Source organism: Alosa alosa, chromosome 24, assembly GCF_017589495.1.
Source record: "Alosa alosa isolate M-15738 ecotype Scorff River chromosome 24, AALO_Geno_1.1, whole genome shotgun sequence".
Classification (NCBI taxonomy): domain Eukaryota; kingdom Metazoa; phylum Chordata; class Actinopteri; order Clupeiformes; family Clupeidae; genus Alosa; species Alosa alosa.
Window position 1 is genome coordinate 12,199,301 of NC_063212.1, and position 27,107 is coordinate 12,226,407.

At 44.8% G+C, this 27,107-nt stretch overlaps 1 protein-coding gene across 1 annotated transcript; it reads right to left on the reverse strand.

The window, feature by feature from the left end:
- Positions 1-752: 752 nt before the first annotated feature.
- Positions 753-26,853, reverse strand: dvl2 (dishevelled segment polarity protein 2). The gene is given in 16 exon segments (XM_048236715.1): positions 753-2,793; positions 4,531-4,662; positions 4,665-4,751; positions 5,312-5,488; positions 5,756-5,887; positions 6,938-7,072; positions 7,517-7,584; positions 7,702-7,778; positions 7,951-8,090; positions 8,398-8,467; positions 8,670-8,760; positions 10,052-10,181; positions 14,083-14,192; positions 14,491-14,651; positions 21,340-21,409; positions 26,357-26,853. Coding segments are annotated over 16 exon segments (2,340 nt in total). The 5' UTR covers positions 26,518-26,853; the 3' UTR covers positions 753-2,194.
- Positions 26,854-27,107: the final 254 nt, after the last annotated feature.

Below are 27,107 nucleotides of genomic sequence, written 5' to 3' on the forward strand. Positions count from 1 at the left end.
GGAAGTAAAATCAAGTCATTTTCATCTTTTTACCATGTTGCCAGGGATGGGCAGTATTTCTAATACATGTATTTAAAATATGTATTTCAAATACAAAATACTATTTTGTAATTGAAAGACTTGAAGCGAAAACTATCATTAACTTGTTCAGAAAATTGAAATAGTCTGGCGAGGTGGGGCCATAGGTTGGCACATTCCCAGGATGGACCTTCTGCGTCTTCATCCATTGTTTCGTCCATGGTTTCATCTCTTATCTAAATCTGACCATGGAGTTGACTTTGGCGGAAAGCTGAAGGTGATTGCTGATAGGCTGTCCTAATCAGTGGCGCCTGCACAATCCAATCACGTTTGAGAGGGAAACAACAAATTGAGGGTTTCCGAGATTTTTTTTTTTTTTTTTTAGAAGTAGTAACGGGTACTCACGGTTATGGATAGAAATGTAGTGGAGTAAAAAGTACAATATTTGCCTTTCAAATGTACTTGAGTAGTCATGAGTACTCCCCAAAAATGATACTCGAGTAAAGTACAGATCCCTCAAAATTGTACTCAAGTACTGTACTCAAGTAAATGTACTCCGTTACTGTCCGGCTCTGATTGCATGTAAGAATATCCAGTAGGTGTCAGACATTTACCATTCTCCGCATTGTGCTCACTTCAGATCACAAGCTCTTTCATAGAGTCATTTATGTTGTGTTATGGCATTTGCTACTTCATTTGACTTGATTTTAAATGAAAAGATTATATATTTTTTTCTTTCAGTCTATTACACATTTATTTGAAAACAAAAACAAAGAAATATAAAAAGTGTCATGATAAACATTTGGTACCTGTATTTTTTTGATTACATATGAAAATATTTGTACAAAAATGTCAAGTCTATAGCATTTTTGATCATCTTGAAAATCAGGGAGACAATTATATTTTGAACATTCTATCCCCCAAAAGTACCATGTCTTAGTTTTGGTTTATTCACTTATACCCCTCATTCATACCACAATTTAAAAACTGCCTTTCTGAGAGACACTGAACAGTGCCTACTTGGCACAAATAGGCAACTATGTTCCCCAAAGATTTCACATTAAACAACACTATAATGAACAACAGTATCTTGTCATGATAAACAAGTTGTAATTATATACACACACATACAAGGGCAGACCAATCCTTCATAATTTCAAGGCACCAAGTTTTGGGAAACTTCAGCTTGATGTGGTTTGTAACTGGAATCCATGGCATGAACTGTGGCTGTGGATTCTTAAACCCAGACTGTGCACATTTCACCTTGACACTTCTGCCACATGGCAACATAAAGCATTAGAAATATGTTTCTTGTTAATTGCCCACTTAACCAATTTTCAAGAACCCATTTTCAAATGGGCCCCGCTTGTCACTTGTCATCTGGGGGTTAACCTTTCAGCATGGAAGTTTTGAACATTCTAACAGAGGATTCTGTTCTGCAATGTAACATTCTAAATGTTGGATTCAATGAATCCAGATTTAGAACGTTCAATTTCCAACATTTAACCCGGTTAAAAGGCCACCACTGATCCTCTGGCTAGCCTGAGAATGTTTACTTTTGGTTTCAGTGCACACTCACACCCAAAAAATAAGGGCAAATGCTATAACAGCCATGTCACACGGCCAGACCACAGACTTGAATCCTGGGACATGATCTTTTGATTGTTCAGCTGCACTGCACTTAAGCAAAAGGTTTTGTTGGACAGAGATGAGAAGGCGCCTACAGACGGATCAGAGATCCCTCCTGTGGAATGCTTTCCCTCATTCTCACTGTCTCAAGATCAGCACATGTGGTGGTTTATTTAACTTAGAGGGGAAAAGAGCAGCTAACCAGACGAAACTTCACAATTCTTCTTCTTCTTCGTTCTTTTTTTACCACTTGATTTTTACTAAGAGGTACATTACATTGTGTGCTGTGCAGACCAGGACTAAAGGAGGTTTTGTATTATTATTAAAAAAGGTGTTTTCACCATGTCATATCCATGGTCTTTAAAATGGACAAAGATGTCCTCTGATCTACGATTAAAACCCTGTTCCTGTGAGCAGTGACCAGTGCAACACGGGCCTTCATGAGGCCACTGAAAACAGTCCACTTCTCCAGCATACATACATACCCCTCCCCTCCCCAAAAACACACACACAAAATGAGCAACTAATGCACAGAACGGCCACTACGCTACATAACGTCCACAAAGAACTCGCTGGGGTTGCCCATGGCCAGGTGGAAGGACTGCCGAGAGGCTGTCAGCTCAGGGGGCACGGACGCCAGGTCTCGGGTCGGGGGTGCGCCGGGGGGACCCCCGGGCGTAGATGACGGGAGGGGGTGCAGGGCTGGGTGCGGGTGGCCGGGGGCGGACAGGTGCTGCCCGGGATGCGGGCCACCCAGGGCCGGGTGCGGGTGCTGCGGGACCATCATGAGCATCATGGGGTTGTAGGATAGCTGGATGCCCGGCGGGTACGCCATGTGCGGGTGGTGGGGGTGCGGCGGGAGTGGTGGCGGCGGCACCCCCCGGAGGAGCGAGGAGGTCGAGCGGACGCTCACGTGGCTGCCGTGCTCGCTGGGCGCCGACTGCGAGCCGTGGTCGCCACCGCCACGCCGCAAGCTGCTGCGGGTGGAGTAGTCGGACTCGCTGCCGCTGCCCGAGCGAGAGTCGCCGCCGCCGGGGGACTTCTCGTCCCGCCCGCCGCCCACCGTGCTGCCGGCTCCGCTTTTGGTGCTGCCGTTGCCGCGGCGTCGCTCGCCCTCGCTGCGCGTCGAACCGCTGCTACGGCTCCCTGAGAAGAGAGAGGAGAGGAGAAAGCAGGAGAAGAAAGAATAGAAGGTGAAGTCTAGATCTTCTAAACCAACATCACATCTTAATTGCCCAGATTACAATGCACTTGTCAGTATGGTACAAAAAGAGGATCGATAATCAATGTTCAATCAGTTCCATCAATCAATGATTCATCAGTGGTATTAAATCCTCCTAAAAAAGTCGTCCATTAAAAAGCTCATGTCATACTACTAAATCAAGTTTTATGCGACACAAACTGATTTGTTGTGTATTACCTAGAGGTAGAAAATGTGTGTCATTATCATGCTTGCCTTTGTGTGTGTGTGTGTGTGTGTGTGTGTGTGTGTGTGTGTGTGTAGGGTGCTATATGTCGGAGGGGATGGGGGGAATTTACCCCCCCTCTGGTCTTGATATCCTTCCCTCTGCTTAATTATTTTCATCACCAGGGGGGACAACATCTATCCCCCTCTGCCCCTCATATTGATTAATGCTACTTCATGTAAGTAAAGCGCTGCAACGTGAGAACCGTCTAGTACATAATAATCTGACATCAGAAACGCACAGTCATTGTCAGTGCTCGTGCTGCTGACACAGTGGCTGCATAATGACTGGTTAATTTGGCCTTGATCATGCAGGACATTTCAGAATGTCGACTGTGTAACCAATCATAAATGGCTAGTTTCAATGGAAAAGTTAGCTGGACAAATGAAAGAAAACGAGAAGGATTCGGTGCAGCATATGGTCATATTTTAGAACCTTCAAAATCAGAGAACTGATGCAATGAGATGGAGGACAACTCCACGTACAGTAGAACATATTGTCTGAAGCAACTTACATTGCTAACTAACATTAGGTGAGGAGATATTTGCTGAATGTCACAAAAAGTGTTACATAGAAATTGCTTGGCATCGCTTATTCAATGGCTCTCTACTGAACTACCTGTAGTTTGCGGAGGACGAACGAGAAACCACTCCAGCCAGTAGGCCTAGTGGACAAATAACTTTCAGAAATAATCTGTACTGCAAACACAAATGTTGGTGGCTATTTATTTAAATTATCTAGCGGGTGTTTTAACAGCTGCAAGAAATAGATGCTTCATGGTCATGGCCCATGTTCTGGTTTGTAAATCATTTTCATAAAAGGGCAAAAAGTTGCCCTATCATAACTTCACTCTCAAAACTCTTCACTACACTGTAGCCAATTAACTGACAGTATGCCAGTAGGCTATAAATAAACACATTTATTTTGTCAACTTTTGCAATACTACACACTTGGCTACGGAACGCAAATCTGCAAGAGAGAGAATGCACGTACGCAGCGATTACAAAATGTGTAGGCTATTTGGTTACCAACAAACAATGTTAGCCAATTCGCTAACTCAAGACATCAATACCATCATATAGAAAGTTTTTTTACACAACAAAAACAGAAAGGATGGAGGCAGCAAAGGTATAGGAGACATTTCAGATGGGCAAGGTAAATTTGCTTGTTAAAACGTACCCTAAGCATTAGAGGAGCTGATTATCATACCGAAAGAGCACACTCGCTGTTCATACACAAGTCATACACAACAGTAAACTAAAACTAATCTAAAGGTTAATGTTACAAAGGAATATAGGTTATTGTTAGCCATGAAATTACTAGGCTATGAATCGTTCGTTGGACGCATTGGAATGTCCAATGCATTTCAGAATGCAGATACACTGTGTGTGTGTGTGTGTGTTGCCCTCTCCCTCACCTTCGCTGTGCTGGCTGCCGTTGCTGCCGGGCGCGTAGCTGCAGCTGGAGAGCTCGTGGTAGGGCGGCGGCTGGCTGGAGTAGGCCTGCGGGTACTGGTAGGGGAAAGTGTGCAGCAGCGGCCAGGGGGTGGCCCCGGCAGGGGCAGGGGCGCCAGCGTGTCTTGGTCCGAGGCGCCACCACTGGAGCCGTCGTTGTCGTTCAGCGTTAGGTTGGCCATGTCTGAGGATGGAGGGGGGAGGAGGAGGAGGACGACGGAGAAGAGAGGACGGGGACAGCATGTAGGAGAGGTGGTGGTCAGAAGGAAAGAGCCAAGAAGGTAAGAGGGAGGAGGAGGCAGGGGAGAACCAGAAAAAGGAGGAGGGGGGAAGTAGAGGAGGTGGTGAGGGAGAGCCATATGGACAGAAGGAGAGACACAAGAAGGTAAGAAGGGGTAAAAAGAGAACATAAATGTCAGCTGTAATACAATCACATACAGTTTATCTTTTTGGTGCCTCATCCTTTTCCATGACGTTAGAGAGACACTCTGAAAGAGGACCTAATGTACTTCAGTGATCCAGTTGCACTTCCAACATTGACAGAGACAATGCAGTAAAACGTAGCATCACTTGTGATCAACAAATCACCTATTACTGTTAGAATAGTGGCAATTTCATTGAACAAGGCAGGAAATTGAGAGCTTAGCTGCAAGACAGACTGGAGTTTATGTCATCCACTGTCAGACTGAAATATGTACACTGTAGTAATTTAAACTAATTTAGATGGATAAACGTGGTACTTACAGTTTTCACAGTCACTGAAGTCTCCAAAGATGTAGTAGCACTGCTCTGAGAATGTGATCTTGTTGACGGTGTGGCGAATGAAGCCGGCTTTCAGCAGGTTGCTGGCATATTTACGTGCCTCACGGCGGTCCTGGAATCCCTCAATGTGGTGGTATAGCCACTCCACCACGTCTGATCCTACACACAGATGCACACACACAAATTCAGTGGCCAACACTCACTTGTGTAAATACAAAGATGCTAGACACCCCCCACTTTAACCTTAGAACTCCAATAGTTCCTTCTTTGTCATTGACATTTCTAGCCTTCATTTCTCCCATCCTGTGTTTCTCTAACTGCCCCCATCCCACTCTCTCTATGTATCTCTCTCTCTCTCTATGTATCGCTCTCTCTCTCTATGTATCTCTATAGTATATATATATATATATATATATCTCCACGTACCCAGGAAGGCGTTGGGGATGGTGATCTTAAGCCACATGCGGTCCCGCACCTCCAGGCCGGACTCCGGGGACGCCATGGCTTTGGCCACCGACGCCATGTCCGAGTGTAAGGACAGGTTGAACTCATCAAAGCCTGCAGGAGAAAACAGAGGGATGAGTGAGTGGCGAGGTTGAGAAGGAGGGAGGAAGGGAGAGACGGAGGGAGGGAAAGGTGACTGAAAGGATGGTTGTGTGTGTTTGTGTGTGTGTGTGTGTGTGTGTGTGTGTGTGTGTGTGTGTGTTTGTTTGTTTGTGTGTGTGTGTGTGTGTGTGTGTGTGTGTGTGTGTGGTCGGGGGCGCTTGGAGAGGAAAAAGGAAAGAGAAACGATACGAGAGGATGAGGATGGGAGAGGGGGGGCGAAGGAAAACCCGACCCGATAAATCACTGACCCCTGCCCAGCGGGGAGAGGAAGTCGTGCAGACTGCAGAGGAGGCAGCCAGCAGACTCCGGTTCCCTCCAGGACAGGAGCACACGGGCAGGCACGGAGCCAAGGGCAGGGAGACAGACGCACAGACGCAACGCCACGCAGGAGGAGACACATCAAAGACTAGCAAGATCAGCCAAAACTGTTCAGGAGGTAGAGAAACACTCCTGGGAAGAGGACCAGCACTTTTACAGAGTTATAACAACAGTTTGGCTAAAACCCATTTTGGCTCCATCTGATCACAACAGACAGCACACTTCAGTTACACTAAGCTATATCCCTCCGTTTAGAGTCCATTTATCGAGAAGGCCCTTATCTAATACCCCCCAGGCATGTCATCCGTTATTTCACACTTCGGTTCGACACAATCACTCTTCTCTGGCCTATCTTACGAACAACGCTTGCTGTTAGTATGACTGAGCAAAGCTTTGTTGTCATGTACGTGAATCAGGTGTGATGACGAGAGACACATTCAGTACAACACCAGCATCTACTAGCTGATCCCGGATCGACAGTGGGTGAGAGAAAAGGAAGATAGAGATGAACTGATAGATAAAATGAGAAGAAGAATAAATAGCAACGTGTAGAAAAAAATGTGATGTATTTGTTGTCTGCACTGACACAATGAGATTCCAAGGTGGTGGAGGAGGATGTGTGTGTACGTGTGGTGTGCTGGAGAGGAGAAGGGTGTGTGTGTGTGTGTGTGTGTCAACACTCACGCTCAGTCTCGGTAACAGAGGAGCTGGAGGTGATTGTGCTGAGCGAGGAGCTGCCGGGGTAGGGAGGGAACACCCCTGTGAGGGCCGCTGAGTGAGTGATCCACGCTGCTGGGTCTATGGGCCGGATTGGCTCATCTGAGAGAGGGAGGGGGGAGAGAGAAAGAGAAAGAGAGAGAGAGAGAGAGGGGTAGTGGTAATTTTAGTTTAATTCCATTATCAGCATCTATGGGTATATCATTGCAAGAAAATTCATAATAAAACAATATAAAATATAGACAAGCAAACAAATAATATTACATAGATAAAACAAATCTGAATAAGACTCTTTAAATCTATATTTGATATAAATTCTGAACTTGTGGTGGCGAGAGAGTGGGTGAGAAGGGGAAGTAAGGAAAGAGAGTGGGAGTTGGAGAGATGGAGGGGGATAGAGGGAATAAAAGACAAGAAAGAGAGAGCATAGGGATGAGAGTAACAGGCAGAATGACGCCAGAGTCTATATATAAGCTTATAGTGTCCTTGAGTTAATAAGGTCATCACGGCTAAGTATTATGATTGAGGGGGTAACAGAACACTCACTGCGCGGAAGAGTGAAATATCCCTGAGGAGAAGGATCCCAGCACTTAGCCACCGTCAGTATAATTGGTCTGTGGGACACACACAAAAACTGTAGCATCAAACAAACTACAGAAATAAATGACAGGACACACAGAGACAATCACACTTCTTTCAATCTGACATCTTCTGAAACTTAGAGAACTCACCCTGGTTTGTGTACAATGTCCCTCAGCACCCGAACAGCATCGTCGTTGCTCATGTTCTCAAAGTTGATATCGTTCACCTTGTTGTAAAACAATGGAATTCCATTATAGCAACTCTGATTACCACAAGTCACAGGTTAGTGCATAACAGGACCAAAATCTGAAGGTCTAATAAAATAAAAAAAGGCATATGCAAGCACATATGCAACGTACACACTATATACAAAAACTTACACACACACACACACACACCTGCAGAAGCATGTCTCCGGGCTCGATCCTGCCGTCCGCGGCCACAGCCCCACCCTTCATAATGGAGCCAATGTAGATGCCTCCGTCGCCCCTCTCGTTGCTCTGACCCACGATGCTGATGCCCAGGAAGTTGTACTTCTCTATCAGACACAACGCAACGTGCCACCGACACAGTCAACCTCCACACCACAGTTCGGTTTGAATCAAATTGTACTTCTCTACCAGACACACACACACACACACACACACAACGCAACATGCCTCCTCCTCTCTCCAACATGCCTCCTCCAAACCATAGTCTGTTTGAGTCATTTTGAACAGTTTTAATCAAATTGGAAAAGTAGTGTTAATTACATGCTAAATCTCTAAAGTGCACGTTTATAGTATGGCATTATCAATACTGTGCTTTAATGTACCAGTATGGAGAATAGAAGATGATTTGCATACCCATGTTGAGTGTGACAGTGATGATATTCAGGGACATCGTGGAATCTGTCATGCTGCTGAATGATGACGCCTGAATTCAGAATATGAGAATATTTTTTTTTTTCTGTAACAGCCCTTTTCGTTCCAGCCTCTAAATCCCAATTAATTTGCTGCCATGTTCAAAAGCGAGATCAATTTATTTGTCAGTTTCAAGTCTCAAAATTCAAGGAGCAGTGCAAAAATAATCTTTTCATCTGTATGGTGTATGTGTGTAGTTGGTAGGGCTGTCTTACTCGTTCTAGCCTCGGGGGGCGCTGTTTCCTGCGTCGGCGGTGGCGTTTGGGAAGCCGGGAGCCTGTACTCTGCTCTGTGGTGCTGCTGAACCTGAGGACAGAGAACAAGGAAACTCACACCACACATCACTGTTGCTGACGTTTATTTCCACAGGACACCAACTACATAAAGCCCACGAGACTGAAACAGAGCTGTTGCAGTGTCTATCATGTTTAAAAGAATAAAAAGTTGAACAAAGAAAGGTGTCATACTACATAATAACCACATGAACTACAATTGTTTGGATTGTTTGTGTCTCTCATGTCATGTATTGTCAAATCAGTAGAAGAAAATGTTATGGCATAACTGTCTAGCTTTTCAGCCAGCTAATACAATTTCCGATGGACCATCACCTGTGACAGAGAGAGAGAGAGAGAGAGAGAGAGAGAGAGAGAGAGAGAGAGAGAGAGAGAGAGAGAGATACTTTATTGATCCCCAAGGGGAAATTCAAAAGAACGGCTATTCTAACGGCTATTGTTTTAGTGTACCTGTTTACACAGACCCGGTTGGGTGTTGCACCTAGTGAATGAGCACGTTAAGATGCTGAAGGATTTATGCGTGTGTCAAAGTTGAATAAAGAGTTGCCCAGTGGGGCATAAACAAGATATTCAGTGTCCGAGTAAACACAAAGGGAGCAAAATATAACAGAAGATGCCGTTACACTGAAGCTCTCTCGGAAATATATGTGCTGGCTGAGGAGAATTCCATGGCGTATTAGTCCATTTCTCTTTTATAGACAGCTCCAGCAGTCCCAGCTAGCACCAGAAGAGGGAGCCCATAAGTCCAGTGTTTCCCATACATTGACTTATTTGTTGGGGCCCACCACAATATCAACATTGACCACCACACAATGATTTTACAGGTTGTACTAAATTGTGCTTAAATCTGGTTAGCATCATAACCACGCTGCGCTAATTTGCTAAAAACTGTTGCATTCAAGTTAATTATGCAAACCTACCACCACAAATTCACTTCTGTGGGAAACACTGAAGTCTATGGAGCTTGTCGAACGCAAAGCCAAGATGATTAGTGGGAGTCTAAAAGGTTGGACAAAGTTAACTGATTTTGCACCTCATCCATGGTGGTACATGGGTGCAAGTACCTACGGACACCTCTTCATTTAGAAAATATTAACCATACTGTCATGTCGTACAGAATCCATGACGCAAGAACACAATTGCTCTCCTGCACTCAAAGCTGGGAAATAGATTGAACAGTATTCAGCCTGTGGTGATGACAGAGGGAATTGAGACACACAGAGACAGTGTGGATATGTGGGGTAGCCCATAATTTGTTTCTGCTATGGCAACAGAATGGCCACCATGACAGCTGGACCCCGCACCTGCTCATGGTGTCATCGTCGTCCGAGTCGCAAAAGCTGGTGGTCTCCAGTTCGCTGCTCATCACCGTGGTAGCGCTCTCGTAGCCTGCAAGGTGGCGCTCTAGGCGAGTCTGACCATTCACCCGCGGTCCTGAGAGAGAGAGAGAGACAGACAGATGGGAGAGAGAGATATTTTACTGAAGTGATATATCTCATTTCCTCATACAAGGTTCTCCCACATTTTCGCTGACAACATTTGAAAACCTTTCCATAACTATTCAATGACCTTCATTTAAATTTCCATGACCTTTCAAAGCTTATACGTATACAATGGCTTACTTTACACCACAGGTTATGAAATGTGACTTAAACAACAACATTAGATGTCAATGACTGCTCCATCCTGCTTCAATGACTACCGCCCTGTGGCACTGACACCCATCATCATGAAGTGCTTTGAGCGGCTTGTCATGTCACATATCAAAGCCATTCTCCCCCCCACCCTGGACCCCTTCCAGTTTGCATACCGAGCCAAGCGGTCTACAGAGGATGCAATCTGCTCTGCCCTCCACCCAGCCCTCACCCACCTGGAAAAAAGAGACTCATATGTGAGATTGCTGTTTATAGACTTCAGTTCTGCATTCAACACCATAATACCACAACAACTCATCTGCAAACTTGACAAACTAGGACTCAGTACCTACCTCTGCAACTGGCTACTGGACTTCCTCTGTCAGAGGCCCCAAGTAGTAATGCGGTTGGCAACAATACCTCAAGCAGCATCACACTGAGCACAGGGGCCCCCAAGGCCTGCGTGCTCAGTCCGCTGCTCTTCACCCTGCTGACGATGACTGCACTGCAACCTACAGCAACAATCACATAGTGAAATTTGCTGGACGACAACTCTGGTGGGTCTCATCACCAAGGGCTTACGAGACTCAATACAGGTTGGAGGTCGACCATCTGACCACGTGGTGCAGGGACAACAACCTCCTGCTGAACGTCAGCAAGACCAAAGAGATTGTTGTTGACTTCCGGAGAGGTCACACCCAACACCTGCCACTGACCATCGACGGTGCTGTGGTGGAGAGAGCGAGCAGCACCAAATTCCTGGGGGTGCACATCAGTGAAGACCTCTCCTGGACCACCAACACTGCATCACTGGCGAAGAGAGCTCAGCGCCGCCTGTACTTCCTGCGAAAACTCAGGCGAGCAAGTGCTCCACCAGCCATCATGACCACATTCTACCGAGGCACCATTGAGAGCATCCTCTCCAGCTGTATCGCTGTGTGGGGCGGAAGCTGCACTGAATACAACAGGAAAGCCCTGCAGCCGCATAGTGAACACAGCTGGAAGGATCATTGGTGCTTCACCCCCCCCCTGAAGGACATTTACACCACCCACCTCACCCGCTAGTAGGCGACCAAAAATTGTGAGTGATGCAAGTCACCCCGCCACAATCTGTTTGATCTACTGCCCTCTGGGAAGAGGTACAGAAGCCTGCGCCCCAAGACTACCAGACTCACTAACAGCTTCATACACCAAGCTGTAAGGATGCTGAACTCTCTCCCTCCTCTCCCCCCTCCACCCTCAGCTACATAACATCCTGGACATTGGACCCACAATGGCCGCCTGCACTACTCCACCTGCACACTTGAACACTTGCACACTTGTACACTTTACAACTTGGTGTTGTTGTCCTGAAAACACAACACTTCTGCTGCTCTTACATAACTTGCACCACTATGCCACTTTCTTTATTACTTAGGTCAAACAGTATTTTATAGTATTTTACAGTATTTGCACTAGTATTTTATTGACTGTCTATGCACAATGTCAACAACATTTTGCTGCTCTTATTTTTTCATTATTATTATATGTGCCCTCTTATTTACTTATTTACTTACTTTTTTGTTTACTTGAATGTTATGTTTGTCTGTGGACTTAAAATTGGTCAAATATGTCTTGTCTTCACCGTGGGATAGTGAGAAACGTAATTTCGATCTCTTTGTATGTCTGGAACATGTGAAGAAATTGACAATAAAGCTGACTTTGACTTTGACTTTGACTTTGACTTTGACAAATGTGTTTTCTTCGCCTATATTCTTTGCCCATGATGGAAGCAATCAAATTCTGTGACATGATGTAAGCTATCTCCTACCTACGTCCCCTTATCATCCTACATCTACAATACAAGAAGTGGCATGAGAAAGGTCTAAAAGGAGGGAGAGTACAACTTGTACAAAACGAAGAAGTGGCAAAGGTGCTGTGGTAGGAAAGAAAAAGACAGAGCAGATCGAAAAAAAATACCAGGAAGATGGAAAGTAAAAAGAGTGAAAGTGAAAGACATTAAATAACCAACCAAGTGACTTGGAAGAAGGATAGAAAACAAACTGGGAAAGAATGAGGAAGTGAAAAGAGAGCCCTGCAGCTGGAAAACAATGGAAAAGCTGCATCAGAACAGAAGACTGATCATGCGGAGGGCAGAGCAACAGATGGAATGATGAAAGACAGAACGACTAAAACAGAAGAGGCATCCATCAATTGAGGGTGACACGTTGAGGATGTCGGGTCCTAATGTAGTGGGGCATGGAGTGGCTTGGACCAATCACAGCGGCAGTGAACAGCTCAAGTCACGGCCGAGTCCCCCCCAACCACATCAAGGCCTGGAGAGAAGGAAGCCTTAAGTCCTGCAGACGCCGCTTTCAGAGACACTCGGCTCTGCGGTCTGGGCCCGGGGTGTGAGTGTGTTGTGTGTGAGCGAACAGGGGAGCAAGAGTGTCTGTGTGTGTGTGTGTGGGGGGTGCATGTGTGCGTATGTGTGTGTGTGTGGGCGAACAGGGGAGCAAGTGTGTGTGTGTGTGTGTTCCATGTAAAACTATGCCATTAGACTGCTCTTTAGTGTTGATCTGCAGCCCTGATGTCCCTCATGTCTTGCTGTATGATTCACTCTGTGTATCACTCTCTGTGTGTGAGTGGGTTTCCAGATGGTCTATGGCTTATACCATGCTGTGCCATGTTCCGCTAGGGCTGATATCTCTCCCTGGTTAGGATTTCACAGAAGTGTACATGTATACAGATGTTAACCTGAAGCTAGGCATGTAAGCATGTGCGTATGTCAAATGTATGTCTCTGTGAATACTTCATATCTTCGACTGACGCATGTATGCGCAATGTGAGAGGTGCTTAGTAGATGCATTTATCCAAAGGGGCACAGACTCACAGCGGTGGATTTGAGAATCAATGTGACCGCTGTTACAGCACGTCTGCAGATATACCAGCCTATGTGTCTGGGTGAGTCACTCCTGATGTGTGCATGTACGCGCATCTGCTTAACTCATTGAGTGCCAAAAACGTAATATTACATTTTTCCTTCCCATGCGTTGAGTGCCAAAAACGTAATATTACGTTTTTAGCTTTTTTTTTTTAATTACGAAACTAGACACTCAAACACACCTTATATGTGATTTTGGGAACTCTGTGATGAATGGAAATGAAATATATGACGATCGAAAACCCATGAAAACGCACAATCTGGACATTTTATCTGGACATTTTATCATAACTCGGTTGCCGCTTTGGGTCGAATCAGTGACGCATGCACGTCAGGTCAAAACCAGGCCATTTTCGTGGGTCTATCACTAGGTGGCAGTCTCGCCAGGTCTCGCTGATCACTTCCCGGAAAGTTTACTGTAGTTTACAGGCAACACTTCATATTTCATGAAAGACGTTATATCTCCATTTCTAGAAAAAAACAGCGATTTTGATGAAAACTAGCCACTGTTTAGCTTGGGATTTCTCAGGAACAGAGGCGTGTAGAAATACACGGTTTGTACCCACTGAGAGCTTAAAGTCTGACCTTTTAAACAGGCTTCAACAAGGACAAAGCTTCCGAAAACAGCTTGGCATTCAATGAGTTAAGTATATGTGCATGACTGCCTCGAAAATGTTTAACAGAGTGCATGCATCACACTGAATGGGAGATTTGTGTGTGTGTGTGTGTGTGTGTGTGTGTGTGTGTGTGTGTGTGTGTGTGTGTGTGTGTTGCCCACCATGCTGGTCCATGCCCTCTCTGTGTCTGGGCCTTTCCCTCCTGAAAGACACCACCGACTCCGTCTCTGTCTGGTCGTCCAGCGTTTCCACACTTCCTGCTGCATTAGGACTGAAGAGAGAGATGAAGAGGTCAAAACACCTTTAAATATTAACAATGAATTTGGTAAAATCCTATGTGAGGCTTGGCTATATTAGCTGCACATTTTTCTTGTAACTTAAATACTACCACATATTTCTGAACAAATTAAATTTTGTGAACATGACCTTTGCAGACATCACCATTGACTTTAGCAGTTGGCACCAAATTTAGGTTTGATTACTATGGATATGCACAAACATTGTGGTATGCCTTTAACTCTGTGCAACTGTCTCTGCCCCCCTCATGAATGAACGTGAAGGCAACCTACTGGAAGGAAGGGGGTCTGGAGTCCCCGATGCCCCCCGTCCTTTCGGCTGGTGGGGGTGGCAGAGGCGGGGGAGGGGGAGAGGGGGCACGCACCTCCACTGGTGGCACAGGGACAGGGGCCTCCGCAGGTAACGGTGCAACTGCCCCATCGGACGACACCAACTAAACGAGAGAGATAGGTAGATAGAGAGAGAGAGAGAGAGAGAGATAGGTAGATAGAGAGAGAGAGAGATAGGTAGAGAGAGAGAGAGAGAGAGAGAGAGAGAGAGAGAGAGAGAGAGAGAGAGAGAGAGAGAGAGAGAGAGAGAGAGCTGTCAGTGTTCCAGTCTTTAGTACATTAGGAGGACAGGAAGGTCCACATGCTCCGGAAAAGAGCAATATTCAGGAGTTTTCACAGGCCACACAGCTGGCACATCATAGAGCGGACATCCAGCTCTTCAAAGACAGATGTCCTCTAGCTCTGGTCACAGGAAGTTGTAGACTACAAAGACCAACATAAAAAGCGTCAAAGAGAATGCAGGATGATGATTTAGAGTGGAAGAGTGTGAGGGAGACCGGCAAAAACTATGAAAAGAAATATACAATGAACAAATGAAACATAAAAAAGACAGAAAAGAGAGACTGGAGGGGAGGAACAACCACAGACAAGAGAAGAGTGTGTTTATAGCGCATGTCATACAAGACAATTCAATGTGCTTTTACACCATCAGAAAACAGAGAAATAACAAGCAATAAGGACAAATTAAATAATTAAAAATAAAATAAATTAGAAATAAAATTTGAACAAAAAAAAAAAAACTTTATTAAATAGATCATTAAAAGTCATAAAACTTTTCTATTATAGTTATAGTGTTATAGTGAATAAATGAAAAGTCAAAAGAGACAGATGAGGAGGAGAAGACATTGAGGAGACTGTAACAGAGGAAGCTGCTGTGGGTGCAGCAGGTTGATGTAATGTCACGCAGGCTGAGGTCACGGTCCTTCTCACGGCAAACTGGATTTGGTGCAGCCCCACGCAACTAAAGGAGCCGTATCTGATATCACAGTGAGCCTTATGTAAGCGGGAACATAGTCTCTCCCATCAATTACAGAGTGTGTGAGACACAGAGAGGAGGAGAGGAGGTGTGAAGAGCTGAAGTGCACACACACACCTGGGTTTGGAGGGCCAAATATAATGGATGTGGGAAATGTATCTGCGTAAGGGTAAAGAGAAAGGGTATGAAGGAGGGAGTGACTATGCGTGCGTGCGTGCGTGCGTGCGTGTGTGTGTGTGCATACATCCCTGGAGAGAGGCAAACCCTTCCAACTGTTTTCGGTAACAATTAGCCCCATTTCAACCCCCGCCTGGAGTCCTGTTACTGTACTTGACTTTTGAAAAGTGGCCTGGCTGGCGTCTCTCTGTGGGCCCCTCCTCGCCACTCAGACCCAACTGCTACCTAGAGACCCGCCTGCCCACCCGCCCGCTTTCACTCTGGCACCCACACAGAGCAGGGTGATATCTAATGGGCCATAATTGCGTTTGACTTCGCGACTGAGATAAGCAACACAAAGGAAAGACAATGACTGTGACTGTCTGTGCGAGGACTGAAGAGCCCTCGCTCACGAAATGTTTGTCGGAGGTGTGAAGGTTGTAAGTTCTGCAAAGGAAAACTCTCCGCAGCAGAGTCCAGATGTGGACCCACCTCCTCTCTCCCCTTGTTTTTTTCCTTAATTTCCCTCTCTCCCTCTTCCCTCACTCTCCCTTTGTCTTTCTATCCCTCTCAGCTCCATCTCTCTTTCCCTCTCTCTCTCTCCATCTCTGCCCTTCTCTCTGTCTCTCCCTCTCAATCCCTCCTTCCCACTGGTGCACTTTCCCAGTGTCCATCTCTCATTTCCTCAGCCTCTCCCTTGTTTTTTTTTATCCCCCATAATGGCTGCGGAGGCTTTGTCTGCTGGTCTCCTCTGGGAGTTCTCACCCTCTCAGTCTGGCCGTGATATCGCATGTCGTTCCCAGTGGTCTCCCTCTCCGAGTGTTTGTGTGTGTCAGGCCCTTTCCTAACGCCAGCGACTGGCCTCTGCTCCAGCCAGCCATCATCTCAAGCCCTCAAACTCAGACAAGTTTTCAGCTCCATGGTCTCAAAGCAGCTGGGGAGATACAACTTTTTATTTTTAAAAAGTCAATATTTTTCATTCTCCGTCTATGCTCTGCCTCCTAGTTTTTAATTTATAGTGGATACAATTTACAACATAGCTACACACCATTTCTGCCTGCACAGCAGTGGAAAAAAACACTCCTCCACCACCATCAATTTAACTAAGCACCTAAAGATGACAAGAAAGAAAGAAAGAAAGAAAGAAAGAAAGAAAGAAAGAAAGAAAAAAAAAGCAAGCAAAAAAAGTACACCGCATGTGCTGACAATTTCTATCACTTATTCATGCATACCAGTGCCAAAATGTTCAACTGACAAGCAACTGATTTTATTAAGCAGTGCCGACAAGAATCATATTCTACAGTGCAGCGGAAATAGGTTTTGGCAGAGTTGTATTGGAAACAATGGAATCTAATAGTCTGTTATAACCAGACTCACTACTTTGTTTCATTCACGAAGAGTCTGGCCTCTCGCGTTTGGGAAATGCTTCCAACCCTAGCATCCTAACGGGTGTAGACTTTGTACTAAATTTGAAATCACAGCCAAACCAATCACATTGATCAGAGATTCCTTATGTTACATCCTACTTCACCTAACCTTTACAAACAAATAAGAAAGGCCGGCGACGCAACGGCGACTTATGGCCAGCGACCAACAAAATAGAATCTATTGAAGTGAATGGGGCTACGCACACAGCAAGTGGCTGTCGCATCGCTCTAATTGGCCCGTTTCTATTTTTCGGGGCGATTTTTGATACACCATACACAGAGAAGGCACTGCCAGTGCCAGTGCCAGTGCCGCCAACGATATCTGTTTCACACGTGGCACGGAGGACTGGCACAGATTGACCAAACACAAACATCTTCCAAAGGTTTTTCCACACACAGAGCCATTCAGGGCCTCAAACAAAGCTATGCGCATCAGACAAGAGATTTTAGAGAGCGCTTCGGACAGAGACTGAAATGTGCGGTAAAACAGGCGTGCGAAAAATTTCCATTGTTTGACGCAGTAGGCCTACCTTAAAAGACCCCTCAGGCCAGACAGACTCAATCATGTTGAGTCTTTTCTAGCGGAAATGTCCATCAAGCAGAAATGTGTGTTCCAAAACATTTCTTGCACGGCCCAAACTTGTGTTATGGTTCTGCTAAAGTAGTTTGTTGTGATTAGCCATGACAGAAAAAGAGGGGGATCGTGTTTCCCCATTTCTGTATATTTTTTTTCTTGGTGTTCGTTCCGACAGCTTGGCGACCCAAGTCAACTGATGCATATTAAACTGCCTTGTGCGATTCCAATCCACAAACTTTACAGACGTCTCAGCTTGACAGGGTTACTTCTCGTGTCACTATGGTTAGCTGGAATTGACTACCATGGCAAGTTACCATGGAAGTCAGTTCCAGCTCATGCATTCTGCGGATGGTGCTTTGTGCTAAACTCCCTGCTTACTTTGCAAGACGGGAGGAAAAAAGGGTTTCAGTAATGGATCCCTATAGATTCGCTTTATACTTCTCTCGTAAATCCACAGCAAAAAAAGCTCTATCTGTCATTTTTTCCCCCCTCTTCAACTATAAGAGAATTGCTGCTGGTTATTCCATTATTGGCGCATTCAACGTAAAGCTGAGTCAGACCGTTTTATCAGAGATCCAGGGGGGAGCCGAGGCAGAGCTGTTCCAATGACCCTTCATGCACCTGGACATTTCCACATTAAGATGAAGTTTAGAAAGAAAGGCTAACCAAAGAAACTGTGATGAGGCTTAGAGTAGGATATAATGGTAACTAACTATCTGAACAGACAGTTGTTGCCCTTGTCGTCTTTGTGTTGCACTCAATGTGTAGGTTTCCCTTGGATTGTTGGTGTGACATAAACAGGTCTCGAAACCAAATGTTTTTAAGTTCAGCCGCAAAGCTGTTCCAGTGACCCTGCACACATCTGACCATTTTCAAATTAGGCTGAGGTTTAAGAAGCGAGGTTAAAGGGATATTCCACCATTTGGGGAATTACACTCATTTTCCACCTCCCCTTGAGTTAAACAATTGATTTGTACCTTTGTCAAGTTCATCCAGCCGTTCTGAGTCTGGCAATACCACTTTTAGCTCCAGCCTAGCATAGATCATTGAATCGGATTAGACCATTAGCATCTCGCCTGCTAGCATCACGTTTAAAAGTGACTAAGATTTCTGGTAATTTTCCTATTTAAAACTTGTCTCTTCTCAAGTTAGAAAGTGTAATGTGTAATTGTTTAACTCAAGGGGAGGTGGAAAATGAGTAATTCCCCAAATGGTGGAATATCCCTTTAACAAAATTAATTGGGAGTGAGGCTTGGACTAGAATAAAATGGAAATGGTCTGTAACTGAGCTGTTAGCTTTTCTCTCTATTGCACTAAATGTGCAGGAGATTTTCAAAGGTCTGTTGGAGTGACTTGCGGTCGCAGCTCTACAACCAAATGTTTTCAAGCTCTATATCCATCCAAACCTGTGCCAAAACAGTGCACTTGTAATCCCTGTGACATGAACTCATGACCTTAACATTCCAACGCAAAGCTCTACTCCCCCAGACAACAGAAATCTGACACACACCACACAGGCTGCACACACTACATCAATGTCTAGAGGACAATGGCTTCAAACTCAAGTACAAGCTAAATCTCTAAGTCATGCACCAACATAACACAATACAACAAAACAAAAAAAAGCTATTCCGATCTGCGCTCACCTAGTTTTCCCGAAACAGGCCGGTAGACAAAACAAACATGTCTGGATAAGCAGTCCCTTCCAAGCAGAGTTAAGCAGAGCCCCCACCCTAGACAGCTGTTCGAGGAATAAGCAATCCCCAATCTCCTTCTGAAGCTCTCCTGGCCAGACAGCACAGGGAGGGAGACACACACACACACAAAGACCCTGGGCTAACGGACGAATGCTTTACATCTACAAAGTGCGCCTGCCGTGTGTAAATAAATGAATGAATGAATGAATGAAATGCTCACAAGTCATTTCTAACTAGGAAATAGTGGGCTGTTTTGCCCTAAAAGATATTAGTTCCCCATACCACACTTGATATTCTGCCATTGTGAAGACCTTTTCACACAGTCAGTGGCAATCATGCTCCTCTGTGATGCACCTCCATTTGAACAATGAGCTCTTAGTAAATTGCCCTTGTGGAGTTCTGCAGGCTTCTCATCCATCTGGAGGGGGCTATGAGAGTGTTGCATGATGGGAAGGAGCTCATAACGATAAGAGTCTCTGATTTTGTCACAGGGTAACAGGGAGGTTACACCGGGCACGTAACTGAAGCGTTCCGTTCGCGCAGCGTCGGCAGCAACAAGCTTCCACTGTATTCAATGGAACTGGCTACACTAGACGTGATAGCAATGCATCCATTCGGAAAAAAAAAAATCTCTACAGTCAAAAAGAATACAGATCACATGTTAAAAGAAAGATCTTTAAATGTGTTTGAGGATACTTGTTTGGAACTGGGTTTAAACTAAGTATTAGGTTTGTTCAACAACTAGCCTACCACTTGAGTTGTTAACACTTGAGTGGTCTAACTAAGTTTATCTGGGCAACAACATACCTTTGGACATAGAAAAGTCAGGGGAAAAACCCAGTTAGCAGATCACATCCTATCCTCTGTATTGACATGCCTCTTTTTCAGAGAATGACAGCCGAAGACTAAACAGATTTAGTGCTGGGCCAGCAAGGTTCTGAAGCAACTGTTGAACTCTCATTACCAGGTGTCCTTCACCGTTCACACCACAGCATGAGAGTATTAGCCTGGCGGGCCATCCTATATCATTGAAATGTATAGTCTGACATCGAACCATTCACCTCGCTTAATCCAAGGGGCGGGCAGAGAATTGTCTTTCAAACTGCCTAGGCATGCAATAGGCCAGCGCTACGACCATATCCGTATCCGGTCGGCAAAACGGCAAATACATCCTTCTTCGAAAGGAATGACTTAAGTGCATTGTGTTGCTCAACTTTCAAAGAAAAGCACAAGTCCAACTTCTCCAAAGTTGACAGCAACGCCGATTCAAACAACCGCTCTTCGTTCGCCATAGCCACCTTCCTTGTTGTTCACCGTCGCAGGACTGTCGTTATCCTGTTATGCCCGCCTTAAGACTCTCTAACAAAATAGAGCGCTGTGATTGAATAACATCCACGGTGTTAGCCAATAGAAATCCCTATGGTTTGATACTAGACGTACAGGCGGAGCAAATTAATTTGCCGCCGCTAGGGTGCATCTAGATTTCTAGGCTATGAGAGTATGGCGCGGTCCCTTTACTGGTGATGCCATTCTACCACTGAGGATCTACTTTCTGTCTGACCCTTGAGAATGCAACTGACACCAGCTCCAAAGGTGGCTGTAATTGATCAAGAAAAATTACAGTAATGTTTTTGGTCTCTTTTCTTCACTGTAATATACATGGTATGAGCACAACAGACTTATGCCTTGTACTCCTGTGCTTATAGAAACGTGAAATTCTCTCACACTCTAACTCCAGGTAAAACTAGGGCTCTAAATCAACTCTAAATATCTCACCCACATTAATTTGTGCAAGGTTGCATCATGTGATTCAATGTCAGTGGGTTGTTGGGGATGCAAGTGTTTTTGTTGTTGCAAAAACTAATGTGCTTTGTATAAAAGGTAACAAAAACAAAATCTCAGGAATCGAATCGAATCAGTCAGCGACCGACCTTATTGTAGTAGAAAAATGTGTCTTACCCAGGAAACCACGCGTCCGTTGAAGCATGGCAGCTTAGCATTCTCATCTGAAATTTCCTCCTTCACCACCCTGTCAGGAGTGCACAGAGAGGGCAGTTAACAAACAGGTCACATGCCGTTCATCTCTCTCTTCTCTCTCTCTCTCACACACACACACACAAACACAAACACAAAACAAGGGTCTGCACATATGGTTCCAGGCCTATCAATTCATCAGATTATAGCCCAGTTTGAAAACAGAGGAAAGGTTGTGGCTTCAGTGGATATGTGCAGTCATGAGCAAATAGGAGCAGGAGGAATGAGCAGGCATCTTTATAGGAATGCCACCACGGCACACAACAACAGCCAACACAAGACCGCAATTCATGCAGTCTGACCACTGACCACTCATTCAGTCGACGAGAACTCATTGCATACTCGTAATTTCCCGACTATTAACTGAGGTTTATACATCAATTTTGCACATTTCTTCAGCTATGAGGTTAATACGGGGGCAGGTTATACATGGGAATGTAGGCCATTTCTTTTCTTCATTTTTCATGATGATTAAAGCACGATCTGATTATGATCCACTGGGCACTGGTTAATAATACATGGTTTCGTCTTTTCAATTTGCATAAAACACTGTCCTAAATACAAAATGTGTGTGTGTGTGTGTGGGAAATTACCGTACCATCAGGCAACAGAACAATTCCAGTGATACACTAAATCTGTTTCATGCTGTGGTGAAGTTGTCATTGTGCAGCATGAATGGAGGATCTGAGTGCTCAAGGAGGCTAAATCCTGGGTAGTCTTCTCACTCCGACAGCCCATCTCTATCCCACCCACTACCTGTCTCGTCTCCACTGTCCTTGTATATAAATAAGGGTTAGAACTTTAAAAGTAAGCAAATTATCTGCTTCCACAATACACTATTTAAAATAACATACAATGATATAGCCGAAAGTTGTGATGGTTGAAGTTAGGCTGGTCTTTCACATGCAACTCTGTGCATATAGACTAGTTTCTTATCATCTTGTTTCTGAACATTTTGCAAAGGCCAAGTGCATCATGAGCACGTATTTTTAGGGAAACAAAAACTAGCCTTGATATTGTGCCTCAAATCATCCAGTGAGTACTATTGTGAAGCTTGAGCCACTGTTGCTGGAGCTCAGTCAGGTTGGAAGGGATTGTGCTTTAAGAGCCGATGGATATGAAACTGCAGAAACCTCCCACCTTGCCAGCAATAATCAACTCCATGTTCCTGTGAAAAAAGCCAACAAGAAAACAAACCAGAAAATCCTGCAGGCAAAATGGGTGCTGGTAGCTAGTTCTTTGATATAACCGACAGTCATGAATTTCCTGAAGTCACCAGCCTTTTTAGCGCACCGTTCTTACAGTCTTTGAAATGTTTTACTGAGTCTGTTTTATTGTGTACTAAACCTTTTCAGTTCCCGAAGTTGTGATCATTTTAAGGCTTTTGAAGCCCCGGAATGATTGAAGACACGGATGAAGGAATTCTGATCCCAAATCAGCATTCCCCATCTAACAGGCTCCACAAATACAACAAACCTACATTCCATGCAACAAGGTGACATGTATCTGGTCTGTAAATTGACGGGAGGATTAATTTCTCCCAACAAACACATAACTGGTAGCCGAAGTTATTTGGCACAACACTTTCACATTCCTAGTCAGGCATTCACTACCCCCATTCCCCTTTCCTCCAACTTTCCCTGTACTGTAACCTAGAAGTCCTGAGTTTTACACAATTGTGCAATACCTCCAACCCAATCCACTGGGCTTTACAAGAGAGTCGTTCCCACAATCACAAACCGCACACACTCACTCACTAACTCAAATGTACACACTTCACTGCCTCATTCAATGGCCACCAAACCCCAAGCAAAGCCTTCTTGGTGAGGAAGAGAAAGCCTCACACTAGGGGGAGAAGAAGCCATGGTAATGATGTGAACGATGGAGCGAGAGAAAGTCTGAGAACGAGCAAGCCAGAAACGCCAGACAAAGAAAGAAAGAAAGAAAGAAAGAAAGAAAGAAAGAAAGAAAAAAAAAAGGAGCAGAAAAGACAAACAAGAAGGGGGGGGGGGTTCTCAGAGGGAGAAAGAAAAGAATAGCACAATAAAAAAAAGAGAGCGAGGGACAGAGAAAGAGAGAGCAAATAAGGGAGAAAGAGGTGAGAGATGGAGCGAGCATGGGAGGGATGGAGAAAGAGAAAGGAGAGCTGCTCAAGAATCTACACTGAAAGACTGCCACTCAGAGAGAATACTCGTTCTGCCTGCCCAGACCAAACCACCTCATTCCCAGCCGGTCCTAACTCCAAACCCCCACCACCACTACTACTAGGACGACTCCGCCCCAACCACGGCTGCTCTCTTCCTGTTGACTCTGCCTCAGACACCCTAGCAAATGGCCCCTGTCCAGCCCCGTAGCGTGCCCCTCCACCACCCTCCCCTCCCCGCCCCTCTGCTCCAGCCCCGCTGCTGCCACACACAGACAGCCTGACAGCTGCCGCTGGCCCCTGGCTCCACCACGCAACAGGAAACACAAACACCAGGGCTGCCACACACACACACACACACACACACACACACACACACACAGAGGCCCCGACCCTACACAGCGCAGTCGTATCACTTTACACACTATACCCAACCCATACTCAGTACAGGCCAGGCGTTACATTTATGCGTGTGTGACGTATTTGTGACTGTTGTAGTGAGCGATACCATACCAATATGATCTGCACTGGCATCTGGCGGAGGTATTTTAACGAGGAGATGATGAGCCTTTCACAGAGGCCATCCAACCTGCCAGAATCAGGACTAACTTTTAAGGACGCACTTGTGCTCGAGCTGATTTGGTGACTGACTACCCCATTTGTGTATTGGTATAGGGTAGGCAAGTCAGCATGACCAACCAGCATGACTGATCAGCGTCATCTGCAAATGGTTACACTTAATTTGAAGTGTGTGTGTGTGTGGGGGGTTCATACTTGCTGACAGTAGGCATGTGGCCTTGCTTCAGTAGCACTAGGTCAACCCTGACCAGAGACGAAGTGACCAGACCAAAGAACTTTCACTTAAACATTTATGAAGATTTACAGCTTCTATACACTTTTTCAAAAGCTACACATCAACCACAAACAATTAACGGACTGCCTAGTGCATGACAGATTGTGTGTTGGAGCCATTTTGATATTTATGTTTGTAAAATCATTTGACTTATTAATATTTATAAAATCCCAATGACATTAGGATAATATTTATGTTCATTAAGTATGGTTTATAATTATGGTGAATATGGTTTAAATGTACGTATTTCTAAGTGTTGAAACTGTCTGGCCAATTAAGCGTGACGTCTTGCTGTCTGATTGACGGATATCCAATATAGGTCTGGGACACCTTTGGCCAGGGAGAGCGGAAGTGGCAAACAACTTGATGTAGTGGCAGCGTTTCGACGGCCGCTTCTAAAACGCACGTTGTCCAGAGTCATCCGCTCTCAGAAGTGGCCGCCGAAAAGCTGCCACTACATTGTGTAAGCTAATCTTTGCGTGTAACTTCAATGAAATTTAGTCACGTTAAATAGAAAGAGATAATATGTATTAGATGAGCACCTTACATTTCAAGGCTTCTGGAATGTTTTCTTGCCTGACTCGCTCCAGTAGTCTCTTTTATAGAAACTATTTCATCTGTTTCAGATGAAATGTGAGAATTTTTACTGCAACATTTCTTCCAGTGATTTCTCTTGTGTGATTATGCACCATTGACAGGTATTGTGGGAAAAGTGGACAAGACTGTGTGGCTGTGTCTCAGCACATCACTCTCCCTTTGGTTCCATGGTTGATGGGCGATTCCTGTCCTATGGTAACAGGTGGCATCGCAAGAATGATGAGAATAGAAGAATAAAGTGTTACCACACAACAGGTTTCAAATCACTTTGCAGTTCGCACCCTCCCAAGACATTAACTTTATTTGAATGCTAAGGCATATCAAGGCAGATTAATCTTCCAGCATGCTGTGTCTGATTGGTAAAAAGCAATAGTTTAAGGACTTTACCGATCACTCTTCAGCCTACCTCTCCTTTTAGCATCTTCATTCCTTCGAGAACTTAAAGTCTGAAAGTCTTTTAGATTGACTGGTTAACTAAACTCCCAATTCAGCTGAAGTTCCAACCAAGCATGCACTAAAGCCTTTACATGTCTCCAGAGGAATTTAGGGAATATTTCATAAAGGACGAAGATGAGAGAAGCTGGTCACCTTTTGTTTAAGTCACTACTATCAGTGATGCAATGGCCTTTACTCTCTCTCTAGCAACACGGTGCTGTAGTCTAATCATGATTGTTCTTAAACTTCCAGATTGATTGTTTTGATTGTCACGCGGCATTGTCAGAGGTGTGCGCTCTGGCGTCCTAAAAAGGGTGGAGTAGCCTAATGGAGATTGGGGGAGGGGGCTGAATGAATTGCAAGGACAACATTTTTCTAACATAGCAAAGCCTAATCCCTATGGAAACGGCCATTTGAGAAATTGCGCAACACGAGGAGAGCGCTGGCCCCTAACAGTAGAAGTGGTCAGTTGGCCTTGGCAGATGCCTATGGCTGGTAAAGCCATTTAAACCTCATGTCACAATACCATCTCATAATCTACCAGACTGTATTCTACATCTTATTAAAGACCTTCTTTATATATTACGAAGCTAAATGTGATGCTGTGTAAATATTCTAATAATTTTTGAACCCCCCAAAATTATTCCGTCTAGACTGCAACTTTTGGAATGCATTCAGCTGCGGGAGTGACTTTGGTCACCAAGACGAGCATCAGCAATCGTCTGCTAGGACACAACTTTTCTCAGGGTAGGCAGAGCCAGCCAAGGTTACAAAGACACAATAGTTGTTTGACACTATTTTGAAAGAAAGACATTGGTTTCCTCTTACAATTGATGTTCAATATCTAAACGCATCACTGAAATTAATAAAGTTAACGTTATGAGTTGCAATCCCAGTCACGCTCTCTTACTTACCCGAAATCTTGGTCCATAGACTTGAAGAAGAATTTGTAGTTTGGTTTGTTCAAGACTTGTTTAAAATCCAACAAAGTTATCTTTTCGGCCGGAATTGGAATCTTCACCAAGTAAGGGGTCTCCTCCTCGTCGATGTGATATATTATTTTAGTTTCCGCCATTTCGCCAGCTCCTTTTCTCTCCTGTCCCACAAAAGTATGGAAGACGGATGGGATAGCTAGCTAACCAGCTAACTGGCTAGCTGATAGTAGCTAGTGAGAGGAGGAGGTTGGTGAGAAGGGAAAACGCGACAGGACAACCACGCAAAGTTTTCAATGGCCAGAAAATGTTTTCGAAAAGTTAACAAAACACAAGACGCCGCTACCCCTGTGTCGGCATTCGACCTTTCAACGATTGTTCCTTAACCTTCTCCGCCGAACGGGTTAAAACCGTGGACGCACGCCTAAATCTGCAGACAACTATTTTACATCTACTTCTCCCCCAACAACAACACGGGAGGGGGGTTCAAAAAAGTTTGGTCGAATGCAGGCCAACGTAAGGGACGTGTGACGTAATGTAGTGCGCCCCATACGTTCACTCAACGTAAGGTTGGGTTAGGGGCACCGACAAATCTCTGCACCGTTTTTTCTACAAGGAATATAAACTCTCAAGATTGCACAGAAGTTGGTGATGCTCTTGTAAACCATGAGTAGGCCTAGTCTACCTTTTCTTGTTGGTGTTGACATTATCCCTAAATTCACCATTTACATTC